At 50.2% G+C, this 16810-nt stretch overlaps 2 protein-coding genes across 2 annotated transcripts; both read right to left on the bottom strand.

The window, feature by feature from the left end:
• Positions 1–734: 734 nt before the first annotated feature.
• Positions 735–5821, bottom strand: LOC137906583 (axin-1-like). Its single transcript, XM_068750869.1, has 12 exons — positions 5195–5821; positions 4440–4633; positions 4161–4319; positions 3921–4055; positions 3737–3833; positions 3345–3482; positions 2845–3229; positions 2557–2734; positions 2299–2475; positions 1488–1787; positions 1253–1402; positions 735–1163 (listed from the first exon to the last, which is right to left on the bottom strand). The coding sequence occupies exons 1-12, from the start codon at positions 5819–5821 to the stop codon at positions 1037–1039; spliced, it is 2667 nt and encodes an 888-aa protein (XP_068606970.1). The 3' UTR covers positions 735–1036.
• Positions 5822–14096: 8275 nt separating this feature from the next.
• On the bottom strand, positions 14097–16805 carry thumpd1 (THUMP domain containing 1). Its single transcript, XM_068751427.1, has 5 exons — positions 16474–16805; positions 16161–16338; positions 15998–16083; positions 15735–15897; positions 14097–15650 (listed from the first exon to the last, which is right to left on the bottom strand). The coding sequence occupies exons 1-5, from the start codon at positions 16741–16743 to the stop codon at positions 14959–14961; spliced, it is 1389 nt and encodes a 462-aa protein (XP_068607528.1). The 5' UTR covers positions 16744–16805; the 3' UTR covers positions 14097–14958.
• Between the last annotated feature and the right edge of the window lie 5 nt (positions 16806–16810).

Here is a 16810-nt window from a genome sequence, read left to right as displayed (position 1 = left end):
CAAGGTTTCTGAGGGTGTGTGTGTGCGTGTGCGTGGGGGGGGGGGGCAGCAATCCTAAAATTAAAAATCTATCACGTAGGAGAAGAGAACTGCACACGGCAAGGTAAACGTTACAGAGCTGAGGTGCGTTACAGACCGGAAGAAACAAACATGGCTGCCCCGAAGCGACGAATGAGCTCGCTCCACAGCATACACAATTATACAACATTAAGTTGAGATATAAACGAAATTAGGCTGCATTAATAAGTAATAGTACCTGCCTTGTACGTAGACAACTCAAATAAAATGACACAAGTAGCGAGGGTACTTGTCTTATCAAAAATATCTAGCTTTGGTAAACAAGTTGTGTGGAGAACTGCGGCCTCGACGCGGCGGCGCGAGCGATCGCTGCGTGACATCGAGGAATCAAAGGTGAGAATATTCTGCTTTGAGGCTACCAAGTCAAACTAGAGGAGAAGCAGGCCAAAGTTTCCAGTCCCTCCCCCGAGTCCTCCGTCCTTTCCTCTGGTCGCACGCCGACGAGGAGGAGACAGCGAGAGGCAGCGACACTCACGAATGGAACAAGACGGCTTTCTTCACTGTCCCGAGCACCGATTGAAGAGTTTCCATGGTAATGTAGCAGCATCGTAATGGTCTGTGGAGGACAGGCAACTCCAGAGCAGAAGTGGAAGACGACGCCCCCCCCCCCCTCACCCTTTCCCATCCATCGCAGTGGAAGTGGAAGACTGGTCAGACATGGGATTTTAACAGCGCTCCTCGAATATCCACAGTGGACACAAGACAAGTGAAATAATTTATGCTCTTTCCTTTCATCCGGCCGGGCCTCGTTGCTGCATGCGGGTTCGATCCGGGCAGAGATTCAGATATTCCATTTAACCAACCACCTCCTTAATATTTGAGTTTCTCCCTTCTGTCAAACATCGCTCCTTCGATCTCTCGACTTTCACCCACTCCATCTTCTCTTCCTACCTCCTTTTTTTTTTTGTACAAATGATCCGTTTTTCTCTCCTCCGTTTCATCTTCCTGTTCCCGAATTTCAGTCGACCTTCTCGACCTTGCCGATGATCTTCTCCTCAAAGATGGGCAAGATGGCGTCGTCGTCACGCACCTCCTCGAACACGACGCCGCAGTCAAACTCGTCGCTCACTTTCTTAAAGTAGAACCTGCGGGGAAATAAAAACGCAGCGGTCCATCAGCCGGCGACGAAAAGGAAAAGCTCCTTCTTACCCTCCTACATCTCAAAGCGTCTTACCTGTAATGGCCCTTTTTGGTAAGCAGCTCCTTGAACTGGCCCAGAGTCACCACCCGGCCTTTGACGGATGTTCGGTACGGGATGGGCTCGCCGCAGAAGTAGTAAGCCACTGTCATGTTCTCACACACCTGCCGCTTACCCGACTTGTGCCTGAGAGAAGCACAGATCCACAACGTCGGGTCTCCAGGAAGAGGAAACGCGAACGCACGAGGAGGCGAAGCCGCGTCACTCCTACCTCTGCTTGGCCTGCTGCAGCGCGCTTCTCCTCCTCTCCTCCTCCAGCCTCCTCCTAGCCTCCTCCAGCTGAGTGAGGGGGTTGGGAGCCGGGTTGGGGGGCATAGCTGGGTCCTGGATGAAAGGGTGCGAGGGCTGGACCTGGGTGGACGGCGAGCCCGCGGCGGCGGCGGACACCGATGAGGGATTGTTGCGCAGCTGGGCGGACACCCAGGGGTGCACGGCGCCGGGCCGCTCCACGGAGGTCGGCCGCGGGGACTCGCTGCTGGTCGGCGTCCGCCTGGAGCTGCTGGTGCTGCCGCTGGGAAGCAAACCAAGCCAAAGACGTGTGGATGAGAGGATCCAGAACTAACCGCTGTGGACCATGCTTACGAGGCCTAAACTTCAGACAGCCCCCCCCGGAACCCCCCGCCCCTTGATTGGATGCATGTCCAGGGTTCACCTGCAGTCCTCTATTTTAAAAAGGACCCATCCTTTTTGATGAATCCCTCCAGGATATCCCTGCAGCCCCCCCCCCCTCCCAGACTACGTTCCACTGACCCCCCCCCCCCCCCCCCAGACTGTGCTCTATGGATGAGAGGGCCTTCAGTGTGGCTGGCCCAAACCTCTGGAATGCTCTCCCCTCGGGTTTGCGCCGGCGCACATCTGTTAGCCCTTTCATGTTTAGGCGAATTCTTTCCAGACACTTCTAAACGTACCATTTTTTTTTCACCGTGTTCTTCATTGATAATGTGTCATTGCTGTTGGCCCCGCCTCTTCTTTTGCTCCGTCAGCAAAAAGCCACAGCCCCTCCCCCTCCCACTCCCACTCACCCGTGTGAGCTCTTCCTCTGTCTGTCTCCTTCCATCATCCACTGCAGGATCTTCTGGTTTCTCTCCAGATCCTCCAGCGGTACCTGGGTCTCCGTGCCCCGCCCACTCTCGTCACCTTTGCCCGCCGTCTCCGACGCCTTCTTGCAGCCTCGCCGTGACAACGTGCTGCCTTTACTGCTGCAGAGTGAACCGACAGCACACTGATCAGCTCAATGAAACGCACAGGGCGCCGCGGCTTCAGCAGCTGAGCTAGCTCACCTGTAGCCCATTCCCTCCAGCGTGCTGGCTCCGGCCCCGTCGGCGTAGTTACGACTTCTCCCCGCGTACTGGTTGGAGGAGTCTCCGTTCCACGCGACGTTGGCCTGAGACCTGGAGCCCCCTTCATCCTGCCCTTCTCTTCCTCTGTGGTGGTACGGCTGCTTGTGGTGATGCACACCTGAGGAAGAGAGCGTTGGCGTGACAACAGCATCCTACACTCCACAACTCAGCATCATTCGCCACCTGAATTTAACTGTGAACCAAGCAAATGTCAACACAGCCTCTTACCTTTGACCCCTGCAGCAGGAACGCCGTGACCTCCTGTTCGGTGCGGGGGGTAATGAGGCGGCCCAGTCCCTCCGTCGGGTGAACGCGACGCTTTGGGAGGTGTGTGGCGACCTCCTAAGGTGCTGTTAGTTGCCCCCGGCGACTGGCAGCCCGGGGTCTTCATCACACGTTGCACGTGCTCATCCAAAATAGATTCGGGATCATCGTCGTGGGAGTCGTCCATGGCCACCAGACCGCCGTAAGTGGCGACCGTAGCGGCGTTAGCAGTGGTCTCCGAGTAACGGGCGCCGTAGAGAGGCGGAAGTGACGAGGGGAGGGGGAGGCTTATGCCATTTGAAGACATGGAGGTTGTCACGGAGACGTCAGCATCTTCTCCTTCTTCTTCCTGTTGGAGGCGGAGACAGATATTATTTCACAACCCCTGCTGCGAACGCCCGGGAACAAGCAGACGGACTCGGTCGCCGCAGCTTAACGCGCGTCGCGGCTCGCCAAACACTCACCAGTCGGACTCGCTTGAGCCTCTCTTCGAGCCTTTCCTGAGCCTCCCTCTCTCTGACAACCGTCTCCAGCTTGCTGATTAGCTGCGCTGCAAATCTCCCCGGCTCTACGTGGATGTCCTTTGGCATGCAGTGCGTGCGCTAGATACAGAGAGAACAACAATCATGGGCCACAAATCCCCGCTGCGATAAGTCCGACGCCTCGCCCGTCAGCAAATACGTTTAGTAAACGCAGGCAGCAGTAATACCTCGAGTTCATTCCGGTAAAGGAGGTAATTAAACTGTCAATATTTGCCTCGTTACGAGCCGGCGAGCTACCAGACATCCGTCGTTGCCTGCTACCAACGTTACCAACGCAGCCGCGAGGCTAAATGAGGTGTGCTCGTGCAACTCACAGGTATATGAGGTAGGGGCACACGTCCGTTGGCTTTGGCACTTTCGTGCATCTCTTTGCGATGCTGCTTCCGATATCTGTACGGAGGAATGCCGTCTCTGCGCAGCACAAAGACAACGATAAGCGTCAGTGAAACCCGGATATCAGCGGCGCGGCCATTTAGCGGCCCTCCTGTGTGCACTCACACACTGCTGTCGGGCAGCGACAGCGTGTCGGCGTCGCTCGACATGCTCTGTTGCTCGCTGTCGTTGGCGCTGGTTGCTGGAGCGCGAGCGTAACCCATGTTGGCGTAGTACGGGTTTACCGGCTCCCGCCACGGCCTGGGGAGAGGGGGGGGGTTATGATGCGGTGAGCTGGCAGATACGAGATCATAAGATATAGTAACAGAAATAGAAACTCTGACACACACACACACACACACACACCTGTACTCCCTGCTGTCCTGCCTCCTCCGGTTGGCCGAGGCTCTCTGCGGCGCCGTCTGCATCAGCAGGCAGTGAGTCAGCCGACCAGCTGGCGTGTCTCCACACTCCTCCTCTTTCTCCTCCTCCACCTCCCTCACTCCTCCTCCTCCTCCTCCACAACTGAAATAAGGTGAGAGTTGGCTTTTTATCAGATACGATGACCTTGAAAGGACAACGACGCTACGAAACACGATGATGCATATGAAGATCCAAACACTCTTGAGTAAACAAACGTCTCACCTCCACTCCTCATCCTCATCTAGTGTGGGTAAATACCCGGGCACAGGCTTGGCTGGACCCGACGAGGGGCTCTGATCGCTGGGGTTGGGCTTGGGGCTCTCCCCTCCTGTCCGAGTGTACTCCAGGTACAGATCAGATTTAAGAAATAAAGGGTAAGTGTTCTCCTCCATCGTGCCCTGGATCTCTATCTGGGCCTGGAACAAACAAACACAGTGAGTGGGTTGGTGCTCAAATAAAATGACTTGCTTCTCTGGAGGGTCCAGCCCGTTTTTTGATGCTCTCTATGAAGATGAATTAGAGCTACACTCTAGCTTGTGCGCTCTGAAGCCCATCTGGGTGCTGCTCTTCCCTCACAAATGATTTCCATTTCATTCATCCAACATCAAACTGACCCAATATTTAGACAAGTGATTTTCCGGCGCGGGGGTCATGTTAGCCTACAGCACACTGTGGAAACGCTGGCGCTCAACTAAACCGTTTTAGCACTGGATAAATTTAGAACGTATATGAACACGACTTTTGACGATGCGTTTCAGTGGGGGGGGGGGGGGGGGACATAAATTATTTCTTGCTATGTTCTGCAAACCTGCACTGGAGATTTCTATTTCAAGATGACATATCCTCCAAATATCAACATATCTGTTGGGGACCAAATACTCCTTTTAGAATTTGTTTTTAATCTTCAACCTGTGTAATCCGACATCCACTGATCTTATTGGAAACTTCTTGGAGTCATTCACTCACGGCGTTTTTACCTGTTCAAACATGGCAGGGTCCGGATGTGGCTTTCCAACACAATCTCTGATGAAGCTCTTGGTGGCCGCTTTGATTTGCCTGGACACAATCCCACTTCCATCTACAACGTACTTCCTGTAGATGGCCTTGGCCAGCTTCGCCCTCTTCTCCTGGCTGGTCTTCCTGAAACCCGAGCAGGCAAACCAGAAGTCGAGAAGGTCCGCGCACCCTTCCTGACGCAGGAAGTTTCGGAACAGCTGGATGCCTTCCTGGTCGTCGAGGAGCGAGTGAAGAGACTCGGCCCACTTCAGGTAAGGTGGAGTTGGTGAAGCGGAGCCCTCGGGTTCATAGCCCAGGTCCAAATCGGGGCGACGCGGGGTCGCAGATGATGAGGAAGGCGTGTAGCTGGATGGATCCCCCATTTTGAATGACGAGGACGATGGGAGATAGCCAAGTGTTTGGGAGAGGGTGTTTGGACGGGTACTGACTGACTGGACTGGGGGGTCCACATCAGATCCCTCCTCACCAGGAACAGGGGGTCGTGGCGCATCCTCGGTAAAGTGGGTAGGGCCGTTCAGAGAGGCCACAACCCCACCACCGCCGCCCCCCCTGTACCCAATCCCATGTAATTCTCTGACAACACTCATGTCTCTGGTTGCACAAGGCAGAGGTCAAATCTGGCCTTCGAGCAACGATTTTGCTGGCATACAATTCACCCTGCGATAGAAACAAGATAAGCAGTTAGCTCTAGCAAAGAGTTAGCACAAGGAAAAAGACATTACATAGCTGATAAAGATGCTATATTATTAAGACTCGTCTATTCTCTCTATTTATAAATGTACGGCACACAACACTGTTAAAGCTCGACGAGATGAGCAGACACACAACACAGAAACTTCTCACAACACTTACGCGTTTTATGACAAGCCAACCGACCATCTAAGCTCGTTAACAAACTACATGTTAGCATTAGATGCTATCAGTAACCACAAACAACAACAACAACACTTTGATGCTGTTTGTTTCAGAAGTCAAAGCTTAATGTTCACCAACACGACTCAAGCCGACTTGGCTCGAAAGCTAATAGTGGGAAAACCAAAGCTCCACACCTTCATGTCGGCAGGAATCCGCTTTCAAAATAGCCAACTAATGTTAACAAGCTAACGCCGTTAGCTAGCCTTGTTGCAATGCCACCACCAGTGCCAACGCTTTGAAGTGAGAATCTCATTCATCTTGGCCTGGAGAGACGGTGGGGGGATGGGTAGAGAAACAAACTCTACAACCGCACAAGGGGCCTGCGTGCACAACACTTAAAACACAAGCTTTGTGCGGCTAGTTCCGAGCAAACTCACACTAAAGTAAACACAACTTTGTGGCCGGCCAACGCGCACAAAACAGCCGGCATGAGATCAAACGAAACAGGGAAGCGAGGGCACGTTTTCCCACTCTACTGACTCGGAGCGCCAGCTAGCTCGGGGTGCTAGCTAGCTAGCTTCGGTTAGCTTGTTAGCTGGCTAGCTTAGCTAGGTGCGTTTACGTGCCGTGTTTCCCACCAGTGTCTTTCCTACCGTCTCTGGAAGCCCGATCCCCGTAATCCGCTGCATTGGGGATGGAGGCGCGGACTGTGTGTTCCACGACGCAGCATATGGATCAGCTTCCGGTATTAAATATTCACCAAAATGACCCGTCGGCTGCCCCTCAACTCCCCATGGTGGCTGGCTTGCGAGCAATAACACCAGCGCGAGAGAATACGTGCGTGCACGCCGACCCCGTGTGGCGCGCGTGCGTGTGAGTGTGCGTGTGTGTGTGTGTGTGTGTGTGTGTAGCACGTTTATAGAACGACGTCGAATAGAAGCGAACTCCCACCTCTGATTATCGATTAAGTCGCATTTCAGAGTAATAGAAAAGTTAGAAAATCGTGGAAAAGGTTTTTTTTCCAGTTATTTTTTAAAACGTGGTAACTGATTCTAGAGTGATTATATTTAAACTTAAATGTTTCATACATTTTCATTTTTGTAATTTTAGTATAAAGCTAAAAAAGAAATAAAAAAAAGAGGAAAGGAAACCATGCAGTATCTCAGAATATTCCCTTGACATTACTATTCATGCAGTCTGAATGCAGTTTCAGAACACACTCGTGCAAACTCATCAATTATCTCAATTTAGTAAAACATGCAACCATCCCTTTGAAGTATAATGGGATATATGTTGCACACAAGAGTCATCTGAACATCACAATTACCCAAACAGTCTCCAGAAATCCCACACACAATGATTTCACCAAACGACACACAGCATAATCCTTCAACAATTTAAGTAAATACTGATTTTGGACATACGAGATGAAGCACGTTCAGATTCATATTAACATCTGTCTCCATCTTTTGATGGAAGCAAGGAAAGGAAAAATAAACAAATACATTGAATAAATTACCGTTTTGATGGACTTAAAGTGTAAGCCGAGCTCAGCGTTCTGCTTGTAGCATCTAATAATTAAAAAAAAATTGTATCTTTGAATTGAATAAAAATATAGGTACCAATACTCGAGTTACTAGTTACTAATAGAGTTTAAAGATCTATTTGTGGTATTTCTACGTGAAGAAAGTGATAGGTCTTACAGCGCCTCTGGCGGCCGCAACATGTCATTACACAATCTGACAACAAGGCGCATTTCAATACAGTCGCCAGCCGTAAATGGACTCTGACTGTCAGCCTCGGTTACGGTAATATTTGCGTCTTGCTTGTGCAAAACATTTATGTAGAAATTAATATAAATGCTGAAATCATTTAAACTGAAACAAATTAAAACAGCCGGACAGAGGACAGAAACAGAGCCGCCGTCGGCAGGTACAGTTTTCTGTACTTTTCCGCCGGGTAAATCAGCCGTGATACAAATCTGAGACGCATGTCAGTGAGAGACAATGGCAGACACCGGAAGGCGTAACTTACCTCCACACAGGTGTTCAGTCAGCGGAGCCCACCTCCGCTAAAGGACACAGGGCGAGGCTTCCCACCTGAGCATCCCGCATGTCAGGCGCCTCCGCTGGGCTGTCAGTCAGTCAAGAGCAGCAAACAGCCACCGCTGCCTGAGAAAGAGAGAGAGAAGGAGGAGAGAGAGAGAGGGGGGGGAGAGAGAGGGAAGGAGGGGGAGAGAGAGGGAAGGAGAGAGAGAGAGAGGGGGGGGGGGGGGAATATTGAGATTCATGTTTGTATAGTTAAATTAAAGACCTATTGATACGAACGTTGCAGCCAAACGGCTCTGAATGTACACAAACTCATTTTACTCGTACAGTATTGGACTTAATTGTCATATTTAAATATGAATTCTGAATACGTCTAACTCAAACAATGAAATGCAGTTGTCAAAATAGTTCACCTGGGCTCCCGTTGGCTGTCCACGCCACCTGTCCCATGAAGAGACAGCAGGCCCCGGGGCCCAGGTGAGCTCCACACACACACACCTGTCCCATGAAGAGACAGCAGGCCCCGGGGCCCAGGTGAGCTCCACACACACACACCTGTCCCATGAAGAGACAGCAGGCCCCGGGGCCCAGGTGAGCTCCACACACACCTGTCCCTCATCTCCGGCTGGTCTGGGACGGATGGTCCCCCCCACGGTGATCCGAACCTGGGAAACAAACAAAACATCTTTTAACAATTACAGAACATTTAAAACATTTATTAAAATTATTCACCTCCAACATGGTTAATTCATATGTAAAGCTTGAGACAATAGAATATATAGTTAGCATTATATGCTCATAAAAAAAGTAAAAAATAAATGTTCATATTATGGTTAGTATGCCATTTAGATTATAAATTAGAACACTGCAGTTTTCTAAATATTATAAAATAACCAGCCTTCAGACACGCCTTAAAAAGCCAATGTTACCATGGAAACAACAACAACAAAACAACACAATGCACGACTACTTATTCCGGTTATGTCCCACATTTGGTATCTATTGTTAAATAAACAGATTTTAAATAAAAGGTAATGCTAATATCCCATTTGCCCTCGTCAAGGACGGATGCATGCTGTCACTGACTTTTGCGAGAGATGAAGGGCGGTGATGAAGACAGGGCGGCGATGAAGATAGGGTGGCGATGAAGGGCGGCGATGAAGATAGGGCGGCTTGTTTGCTTGAGAAAATGCTAGATGAAATGTTTTACAGTGTGTCTGACTGGCAGACCTCACAGCCGAGTTAAACGCACTTTATTATGCAAATGTATTCCTATCGCTCTGCCTTATATCCTCAGCAGTCAACACACACACACACACACACACACACACACGCAGGTTGGTGCTGCAACAGGCTGGTGTTGTTATGGTTGCCGCGGCGCCCAAGAGACAATGAGGAGGGAGGGAAGGGAGACAAAGAGAATACTGAGGAAGATGAACTTGACCTTTATGATGTCTTGGTGAGGAGGGGTTGGGGGCATGTTGGCACTTATGAATCTATAATGAATCTCAGCTATATATGTGTGTCTATATGTGCATGTGTGTGCGTGTGTGTGTGTGTGTGTGTGTGTTTCTGAGCTCTTAGATGAAGAAAGGTCATCTCATGAGGAGGGATGCTGATACACCTGGTCACACGTTCTTCATCACTCTTTCTATATCTATCAATCTGCCTATCTGTTAGAGCTAACACTGTTAGCTTAGCTTAGTATAAGGGCAGGAACGGAGGGGGGGGCAAACGGCTAACAAAATCTGCCCCCCCCCCAAACAACTCTAATGCTCCTAAATTAAGATGCGTAAAACCGACACGTTGTGGTTTTAGAGGAGTATTTGAATTATTTGAAAGGATTCTGTTGGATTTAAATGAAGGCTTTGCTTTTCTATTATTATATATTTGATATCTATATCTATACATGTAATGCTTAATGAGTAGGTGGAGGAGAAAATGATGAAACACAACCTGCGCTGAATAATTACGACATCTATAGCTGATTGCTGGCGAGCTGATTGAAGCGTCTGCGGCGCCCCCTGGGCGACTTCCTGAGCATTGTCGAGTCTGCGACCAGAACAGTGAGTTGTTACCACTGGATTATTAATTCTGAAATCGAAGCAGCCCCCTTCAGACGGGTGAGATCGTGGGTTTGTCAGTGTGCAGGTCCAGCTCAGGGGTCCCTTTGTTCCAGCTGCCACAGCAGATTTGGGCGTCTGTGTGGAGGCCTGTCAGAAACAGGCTTATCTCTCGGGGGCCTCCTTGGCACAAAGACCCATTTAGATACTCACAGCGAGTGAAATCTTCATTATATACCTCTTAAAAGAGAAACAGACCTCTGCTCTTTAAAGGAAATTAATGGAAGACGAGTATTTTGTTCGGCTACAAAGGCCGTGGAAGACGAAGAACCTACAGTGGACCCTTTTTGTTCTGTTAGATATCGATATTTCAGGTCTATAATAAAGTTAGACACGAAAGAATCGATATCAAGGGTTCCAATCGATTCATGCAGGTATTTGTTAATGAACCTCCACCCTTCCATCCATCTGCTGGCCTTTCCCAGCCGTGCCTGCAGTAAGCGTGTCAGTGTATCTGCCATGGCGTCCTGCTGATGTGCATTGTGACGGGCTTGAATACTCCAGCTATGGCCTGCACCAATGCTGGATTAGCCACAGTGGATTAGCCGGCTTGCCCTCCTGCTGCTTATTCAAATATTGTTTCACGTATTGTCATCGTCGGGGCAGAGCTCTGGCCCGGTCGCTGCCGACTCGTCTCAAAGAAACCCGGGAAGAAATGTCTCTCCTTCCACTTTGAGATAAAAAGCCATGAGATTTTCCTGCGGCCGCTGCAGGTGAGGGAAAACACAGATGGGTGCGGAGCGCTTCTCCAAGCCCAGGACGGCGTGGGCTCGGGGGGGGGCGATGGCGAGATGATGGAAAGCACAACCCTACCAGGGCCAAAATCAGGCATGAAAGCGTGCCTTGATCTCTGATACTTGCTGCTTTTTCTTTTTTTCTCCGCTCCCTTTCTCTCGCTCACCCTCACACATACACTCGGGAGTCAAGGCAATTGATGTGCTGCCTTTGATGGCAAAGAGAGGCCTATATTAGCCGGCAAAGAGCCCGATGAAAGGGAAAGGGGCCGAGAAAAAGAAAGAAAACGGCTCGAAAATGTGTTATTAGAACGGACGGCGACTCGAGACGAATGCCCTGGATGGAGCGATGCTCGCCAGACATCGGGGCGGCGAGCGGTGAGCGGCGGAAAGGCTGAGGTAGGCGGGGATCTTACCGTGTTAGCCCGGCGGTAATGGTGGCCGAGGTTGGCTTGGTGGTTCCGGCACGCCATGCCGGTGGTCATCCCGTTAGAATGAGGGGACGGAATGTCCAGGGTTCCTCTGGATGATCCGGAGGTCTGGACGCCGGTGGAACGTCCCACAGCAGACGCAGTCGCCATCTTTGTCCTGTTGTTGTCTTGGATATCCTCTCCTGCGTCTTCATCCCTCCCCTCTTTTCCTTTGATCATGCCTCCCCTCCCCTCGCTCTCTGCCGCGTGACATCATCACGCAGCGGCGTCGACGAGCATCAAAGGGGCGCCCGGGCTGGACCGCGTATCTGTCCGTCTGTGCATTTGAAAGGAGGGTAAATATGGAGCATAAAGAGTGGCGTAACCCCCCCCCCCCCCCAGCCTGCAGACGGATGGGTTACCAGGCCGATGCTGCCCCGTCCACACCCAACTCTCAGACGGGTGTATCCCGAGGCCCCCTGCTGGGCCTGCATCGTTTGATGATGCGTTTGTTCCCTTTCTCCGCCATTTCTTTTTATTTATCCCCCCTTATCCATCTCCTCCAAGCTGTCGCGGCAAAACCCCAACTTGGCGGCTAAATGACAGCTAATTCCGTCCCAGGCATGATGAAGCAACACTCCTCCTCCTCCTCCTCGCCCCTCCTTCCTTGACTCTCATCCCCTGCTCTTTCTCCCTTACCTCTTACAGCTGGTGGGTACCATTTCCAATCCTGTTAGAGTTGTATGTCGCGTTGAGGAGCCCTTCTGTCCGTCTGTCATCGGCCTGCACATCACGCGTGCATGTCCCGCTGTCCCGCTGTCTCGCTGTCTCACGCTCAATCGTCTGCGGCAGCTGTTGTCCAATCCAGTGAGATCGTCCCCTTAAAAAAAACCGCACAATTAGCAACAGAATGAGAAGCATCATCCACGCCATTAGCAAGTAGCATTCCTGTTTTTGACCCGCGAAGGCAGAAACTGCACAAATGTTTAAATTAAGAAGAAAAAAAAAGATGTTAAATTGATTTGTCTGGCTGGCTGGCTTTTAGCAACATAGCTCAAGTAGTTCTGGACAGATCTTGGTGAAACTTTCAGGAAATGTTGGGAACGTTACCAGGAACAGAGGATTACATTTTGCTGATGATCCAGAAAAGATCCTGGATTCTGGATGACTTTGAAATTATCGTTCACATTGCAGTCGATGGAGGTTCAAAATGTCTTCCTGAATATCTCAATATTTTTCAAATGATGGTGTTCCTCTTGCGTTTGGGCCTCCTGTGCATTTAAAATTAGCGACAGAGATTTGTAACAAGCGTCGCCTCATAGCCGAGTCGATTCCACATCGGAGCAGGTCAACGGATTCGTTACCTCCAACGAGGAGGTTCTGTTTCTGACAGCATTTCTTTGATTTTTAGTGGGATTTCAAAGCCATCAAAGCTTTGTGGAGTCCCACAGCTGATGCAGCAGTTCCACCTCATCTCCGGTCTGCTCCCTTTCTCCTCTTCATCCTCCCTTTCTCCTGTCCAACTCATTGTCGAGGTTCTTGTTAGTATTACGCTAAAACGCGCCTCTCTGGCGTAAAAGCCACCCCCAGTGACACGGAAAGCACTCCTGGCTCGAATTAGACGAGAATGAGAATAAATGTGGAGGGAAATTGCTTTTCCCTTTCTCTCTTTGTGGAGTGATTCCTAAAAGTGATTTAAATTCATCCCCAGGTAATAAAGGAAACATTATTTCCCAGCGTAAACCCCAAGGCGAGCAGTTCTGGCCCACCTGCGGGTTTGTTGGGGGGCGACGGCACCGGGCTGGACGGGCTTGATAAGCGTTTCTCATTACTGCGCGCACGCACAGAGGAGAATAGATGCCCTCCAACCCATACTCCATCACTGGAACAATAGGCGTGAGCAGACAAATAAATAGATGCACGATTAGCGCGTGCGTCGTCAACAGACACAGAGGCCTTAATTGTTTTCAACCTGCGCGTCAGACTCTGAAGCAGCGCTCCGAGTCTGGACTCGAGGGGGGGAGGGCTAAAGTGAGACAAATGAGACCCTGGAGAGAACTACTTATCCACTCATAAAGGTCAGATATGGAGCCACACCAGCGGATGCTAATCCTGACCCCGCGGGGATCGCGCGTGCGCGCCTGTGGATGCGATTGTTTCACAGGACTGTGACATTTCAACCTGAATAAGCGCGCACAGTCCTGGGAGGCAGGCAACGTGGACGTGTCTGTGGGCTTCTGCTTGGAAGACAAGCCACTGAGGTTTAATTAGGGCCAAGTAAAACATCTGACGACACAGAATAATTAGTATTTGTAATTAGTATTGCAAGTATTCTTCCTTGAATTTAAACATTTGAAACAGTCAGCTTTGACAGAATGCATTTCATCTAAATAAGCCCCAATGACTTCAATTTGTGCTAGAGTTCGGTAGGAAACTGTTTCCCTGCAGATATTCTCAGTTCAGGATTTTACTGCCGGCAGAGACATCATTAAGACGCCACCTCTGTGGTGCCATTATGAGGTCACAGTCTAATTGGGATTATATGAACAACTCACTGACAGGTGGGAAACATCCTCAGCTCTCCCCTCCGGTCGGAGCTTTAAGCCTGTCAGCAGTTCCCACTGATTGGAGTCCTGAGGGTCAGACGCAATGCAGCAGAGAACACAACGGGTGGGGTCACAACAAGGGTTCAGCTCAAGTTTAATGACAATTCTGTTCACACAACAGACGCAGTGGATGGAAATTATTTTCGTTTCCTCTCTAAATTATTGTGGCGAGCATACGGCACCACTTCTGCTTTAGATACACGGGGCGTAATTTAGGTTACGATGCATTCCCAAAAGACAAACCACAACACTGCACGCCTGTGACATTTTGGAGGAAGGCTCGTTGGACACAGAGAGGCTCTGCAGAAATATGGGCTCAGAATATTATAATATATATAAAAAAATACAGAACGCAGCTTTCATGATTATCGATGCTTCTCTGGGCGCAGCAACAAGTCTGAAATAATCAGAGCTCATTTAAAATCTGCAGCCTAAATGAGGAATTGCCGCCATCTAGTGGCGCATCGAAGCAGTATAGGTTAATAGGAAGCTGCGTGAAGATGATCATTGTTCCACCTACATTGTGTTTGTGTGGGCTTTCTGTCTTGTACGTTAAATCAATCACTTATCCGTGCACTGAATGAGAGATAAACACACAGGGAGCTTTAATTCAGTGATCGCTTTAGGAAACCGCTTCAGATGAACAAGTCATCCCATCCCGTTGCAGGGAACACGTCAAACATAATTTTACACTGAAATTAAAAAACCAATTCAGCACTAAAGGCTCAGATCAGAACATCGAAAAAAAGAAATAATTCACTGCTAGCTTAAAAACACGTCTGAAGTTGAAGCTCATCTAGTAAAAGATGTGAATGCGACATAAACGAAGACATGAAGGTTTAACCTCTAGCCTCATTATTCGTTACCAGCAGTGGAAAATAGGACTCAGAACGTAAAGAAATGTTTTACAGACAGTTCAAATCGAACTCACTGACATTATATTAGAACTTAGTCCCCATCACCTCCACCCTCATCGACCTCCTCGTCCTCCGGGACATTTTGGGCACAGTCTCTCTCTCCTTTCTCCTCCGCTTCCCCTTTGTCTGCCTCTTTATTATCTTTGTTTGTCTCACCCCCCTTTCCTTTGTTTGTCTCCTCCTCCGTCTCTTTGTTTGTCTCATCCTCCCCTTTCTTTGTCTCCTCCTCCATCTCTTTGTTTTCCTTCTCCATCTCTTTCTTTGCCTCCTCCCCTTTGTTTGTCTCCTCCCCTTTGTTTGTCTCCATCTCTTTCTTTGCCTCCTCCCTTTTGTTTGTCTCCTCCCCTTTGTTTGTCTCCTCTCCTTTGTTTGTCTCCATCTCTTTGTTTGTCTCCATCTCTTTCTTTGCCTCCTCCCTTTTGTTTGTCTCCTCCCCTTTGTTTGTCTCCTCTCCTTTGTTTGTCTCCATCTCTTTGTTTGCCTCCTCCCCTTTGTTTGTCTCCATCTCCTCCTGCTCGACTGTATTTGAACGTGTTTTTTCCGCGTCGCCCTCGGGCCTGGGCGTGTCCTCCTTCACCACTTCCTGCAGGTTGTACTTCCTGTACAGCGTGTAGTCCTTCACCACGCTGATGCAGCACACGGCCTTGATGACCTCCACGATGATGGTCAGTTCTGGGTTGGTCAAATCCACCTTGTTTTTACGGTTCAGCTTCCCAACAACACCTGAGAAGTTCCAAATCCAGAGTCAAGTCAGCTTTACCCACAGATTGTTTGAGAAAGGCAACATTCATTTCATATCATCTCTACCTGCGATTGATTTAATGATTTCCTCTCTCTTGTTGTGGCTGCTGTTGCGGGCCTTGAAAGCGATCTGGTAGGACGCACAGTGTGGAATTGTGAACCAAGGCTGGAGGAAGACTTTCAGGAACTTCAGCATGTCCTCCTGGAAGGCCCTGCATGTCCCGGTCACCTGGAACGACAACAAGAGGACAGCACGTTCCACTCGACTGCGTTAAAACCACCTCGACCAGAGGCGTGGCCTTTAGCTGGCGCCGATTTCAGCGTCTCACCGGCAGCATCCTGAGGATCACGCGGGACTTCTTCTTCTTCGTGGAGTGGAGATCCGACAGGATGCGATGGACCAGCTTGTCGGGTTCTAGCAGCAGAACAACACAGGGTTCCATTTCTGGGGCTCGATCAACAAACGAAACTCACCAGTTACTCCGCCCTTACCCAGATTCTGAGTTCTGATGAAGATGACGTTGTTGGCGCCGCTCTCCAGAGACTGGAAGCGCCTCTCGTGCTTCGGTCCGGCCGCTTGGAGCTGGGCCACTTCCTTCTTCAGCGCGACATCGACGTCTTCCTCCTCACCCGGCTCCTCTTCTTCGCCTCCGCTCCTGTTGCCTTGCAGCTGTGATTAAACAGAGATGGTGGGAAACATTACAGACTCCCACAGATCCAAACGACCCTCTAGACAAGGTTTAACTGTGTAGGATGGGCCGGGGGGGGGGGGTCAACGTGGGACCCCGACCCCCCCCGGACTCACCTTCTCGGGCCCGTAGAGCTCGTCCGCGTACTCGTTGAGCAGATTGAAGGCCTCCGCCGTGCACCTCCTCTGGTTCATGTTGCAGGTGATGAGGATCCCCTGCATGCCCACGTCCAGCTCCCGGGGGCCCCTCCACCGCTTGTTGGCGTGGCCCCCGTACCGCTTCATGCTCCGCTTCCTCGGGTCGTTAGCAGCGGCCGACATGTTAGCAAAGAGCTGCGCGCTGACGTCGTCTTGATCCGGTAGCTCGCGCGCGTTTGCGCAAAACATGAGCTTTTTATTATAAAAAGTTTAGATCAAGACGAAGCGACGGCAACAAACAAACAAAAACAAAACA

This window comes from Brachionichthys hirsutus, chromosome 17, assembly GCF_040956055.1.
Source record: "Brachionichthys hirsutus isolate HB-005 chromosome 17, CSIRO-AGI_Bhir_v1, whole genome shotgun sequence".
Classification (NCBI taxonomy): domain Eukaryota; kingdom Metazoa; phylum Chordata; class Actinopteri; order Lophiiformes; family Brachionichthyidae; genus Brachionichthys; species Brachionichthys hirsutus.
Note: the sequence above shows the minus strand (reverse complement) of the source record. Positions and strands in the feature narration are given on the sequence as shown.

Excerpts from the sequence above, each read along its gene's own strand:
- LOC137906583 (XM_068750869.1), bottom strand. The coding sequence starts at position 5,821 with ATGAGTGTTGTCAGAGAATTACATGGGATTGGGTACAGGGGGGGCGGC. Across the intron at positions 4,320-4,439 it reads GATGAGGATGAGGAGTGGAG|TTGTGGAGGAGGAGGAGGAG; the intron begins GTGAGACGTTTG and ends ACCTTATTTCAG. Across the intron at positions 3,483-3,736 it reads TGCCCCTACCTCATATACCT|CGCACGCACTGCATGCCAAA; the intron begins GTGAGTTGCACG and ends CTCTGTATCTAG.
- thumpd1 (XM_068751427.1), bottom strand. The coding sequence starts at position 16,743 with ATGTTTTGCGCAAACGCGCGCGAGCTACCGGATCAAGACGACGTCAGC. Across the intron at positions 16,084-16,160 it reads CATCAGAACTCAGAATCTGG|AACCCGACAAGCTGGTCCAT; the intron begins GTAAGGGCGGAG and ends TTCTGCTGCTAG. Across the intron at positions 15,651-15,734 it reads AATCATTAAATCAATCGCAG|GTGTTGTTGGGAAGCTGAAC; the intron begins GTAGAGATGATA and ends GGAACTTCTCAG.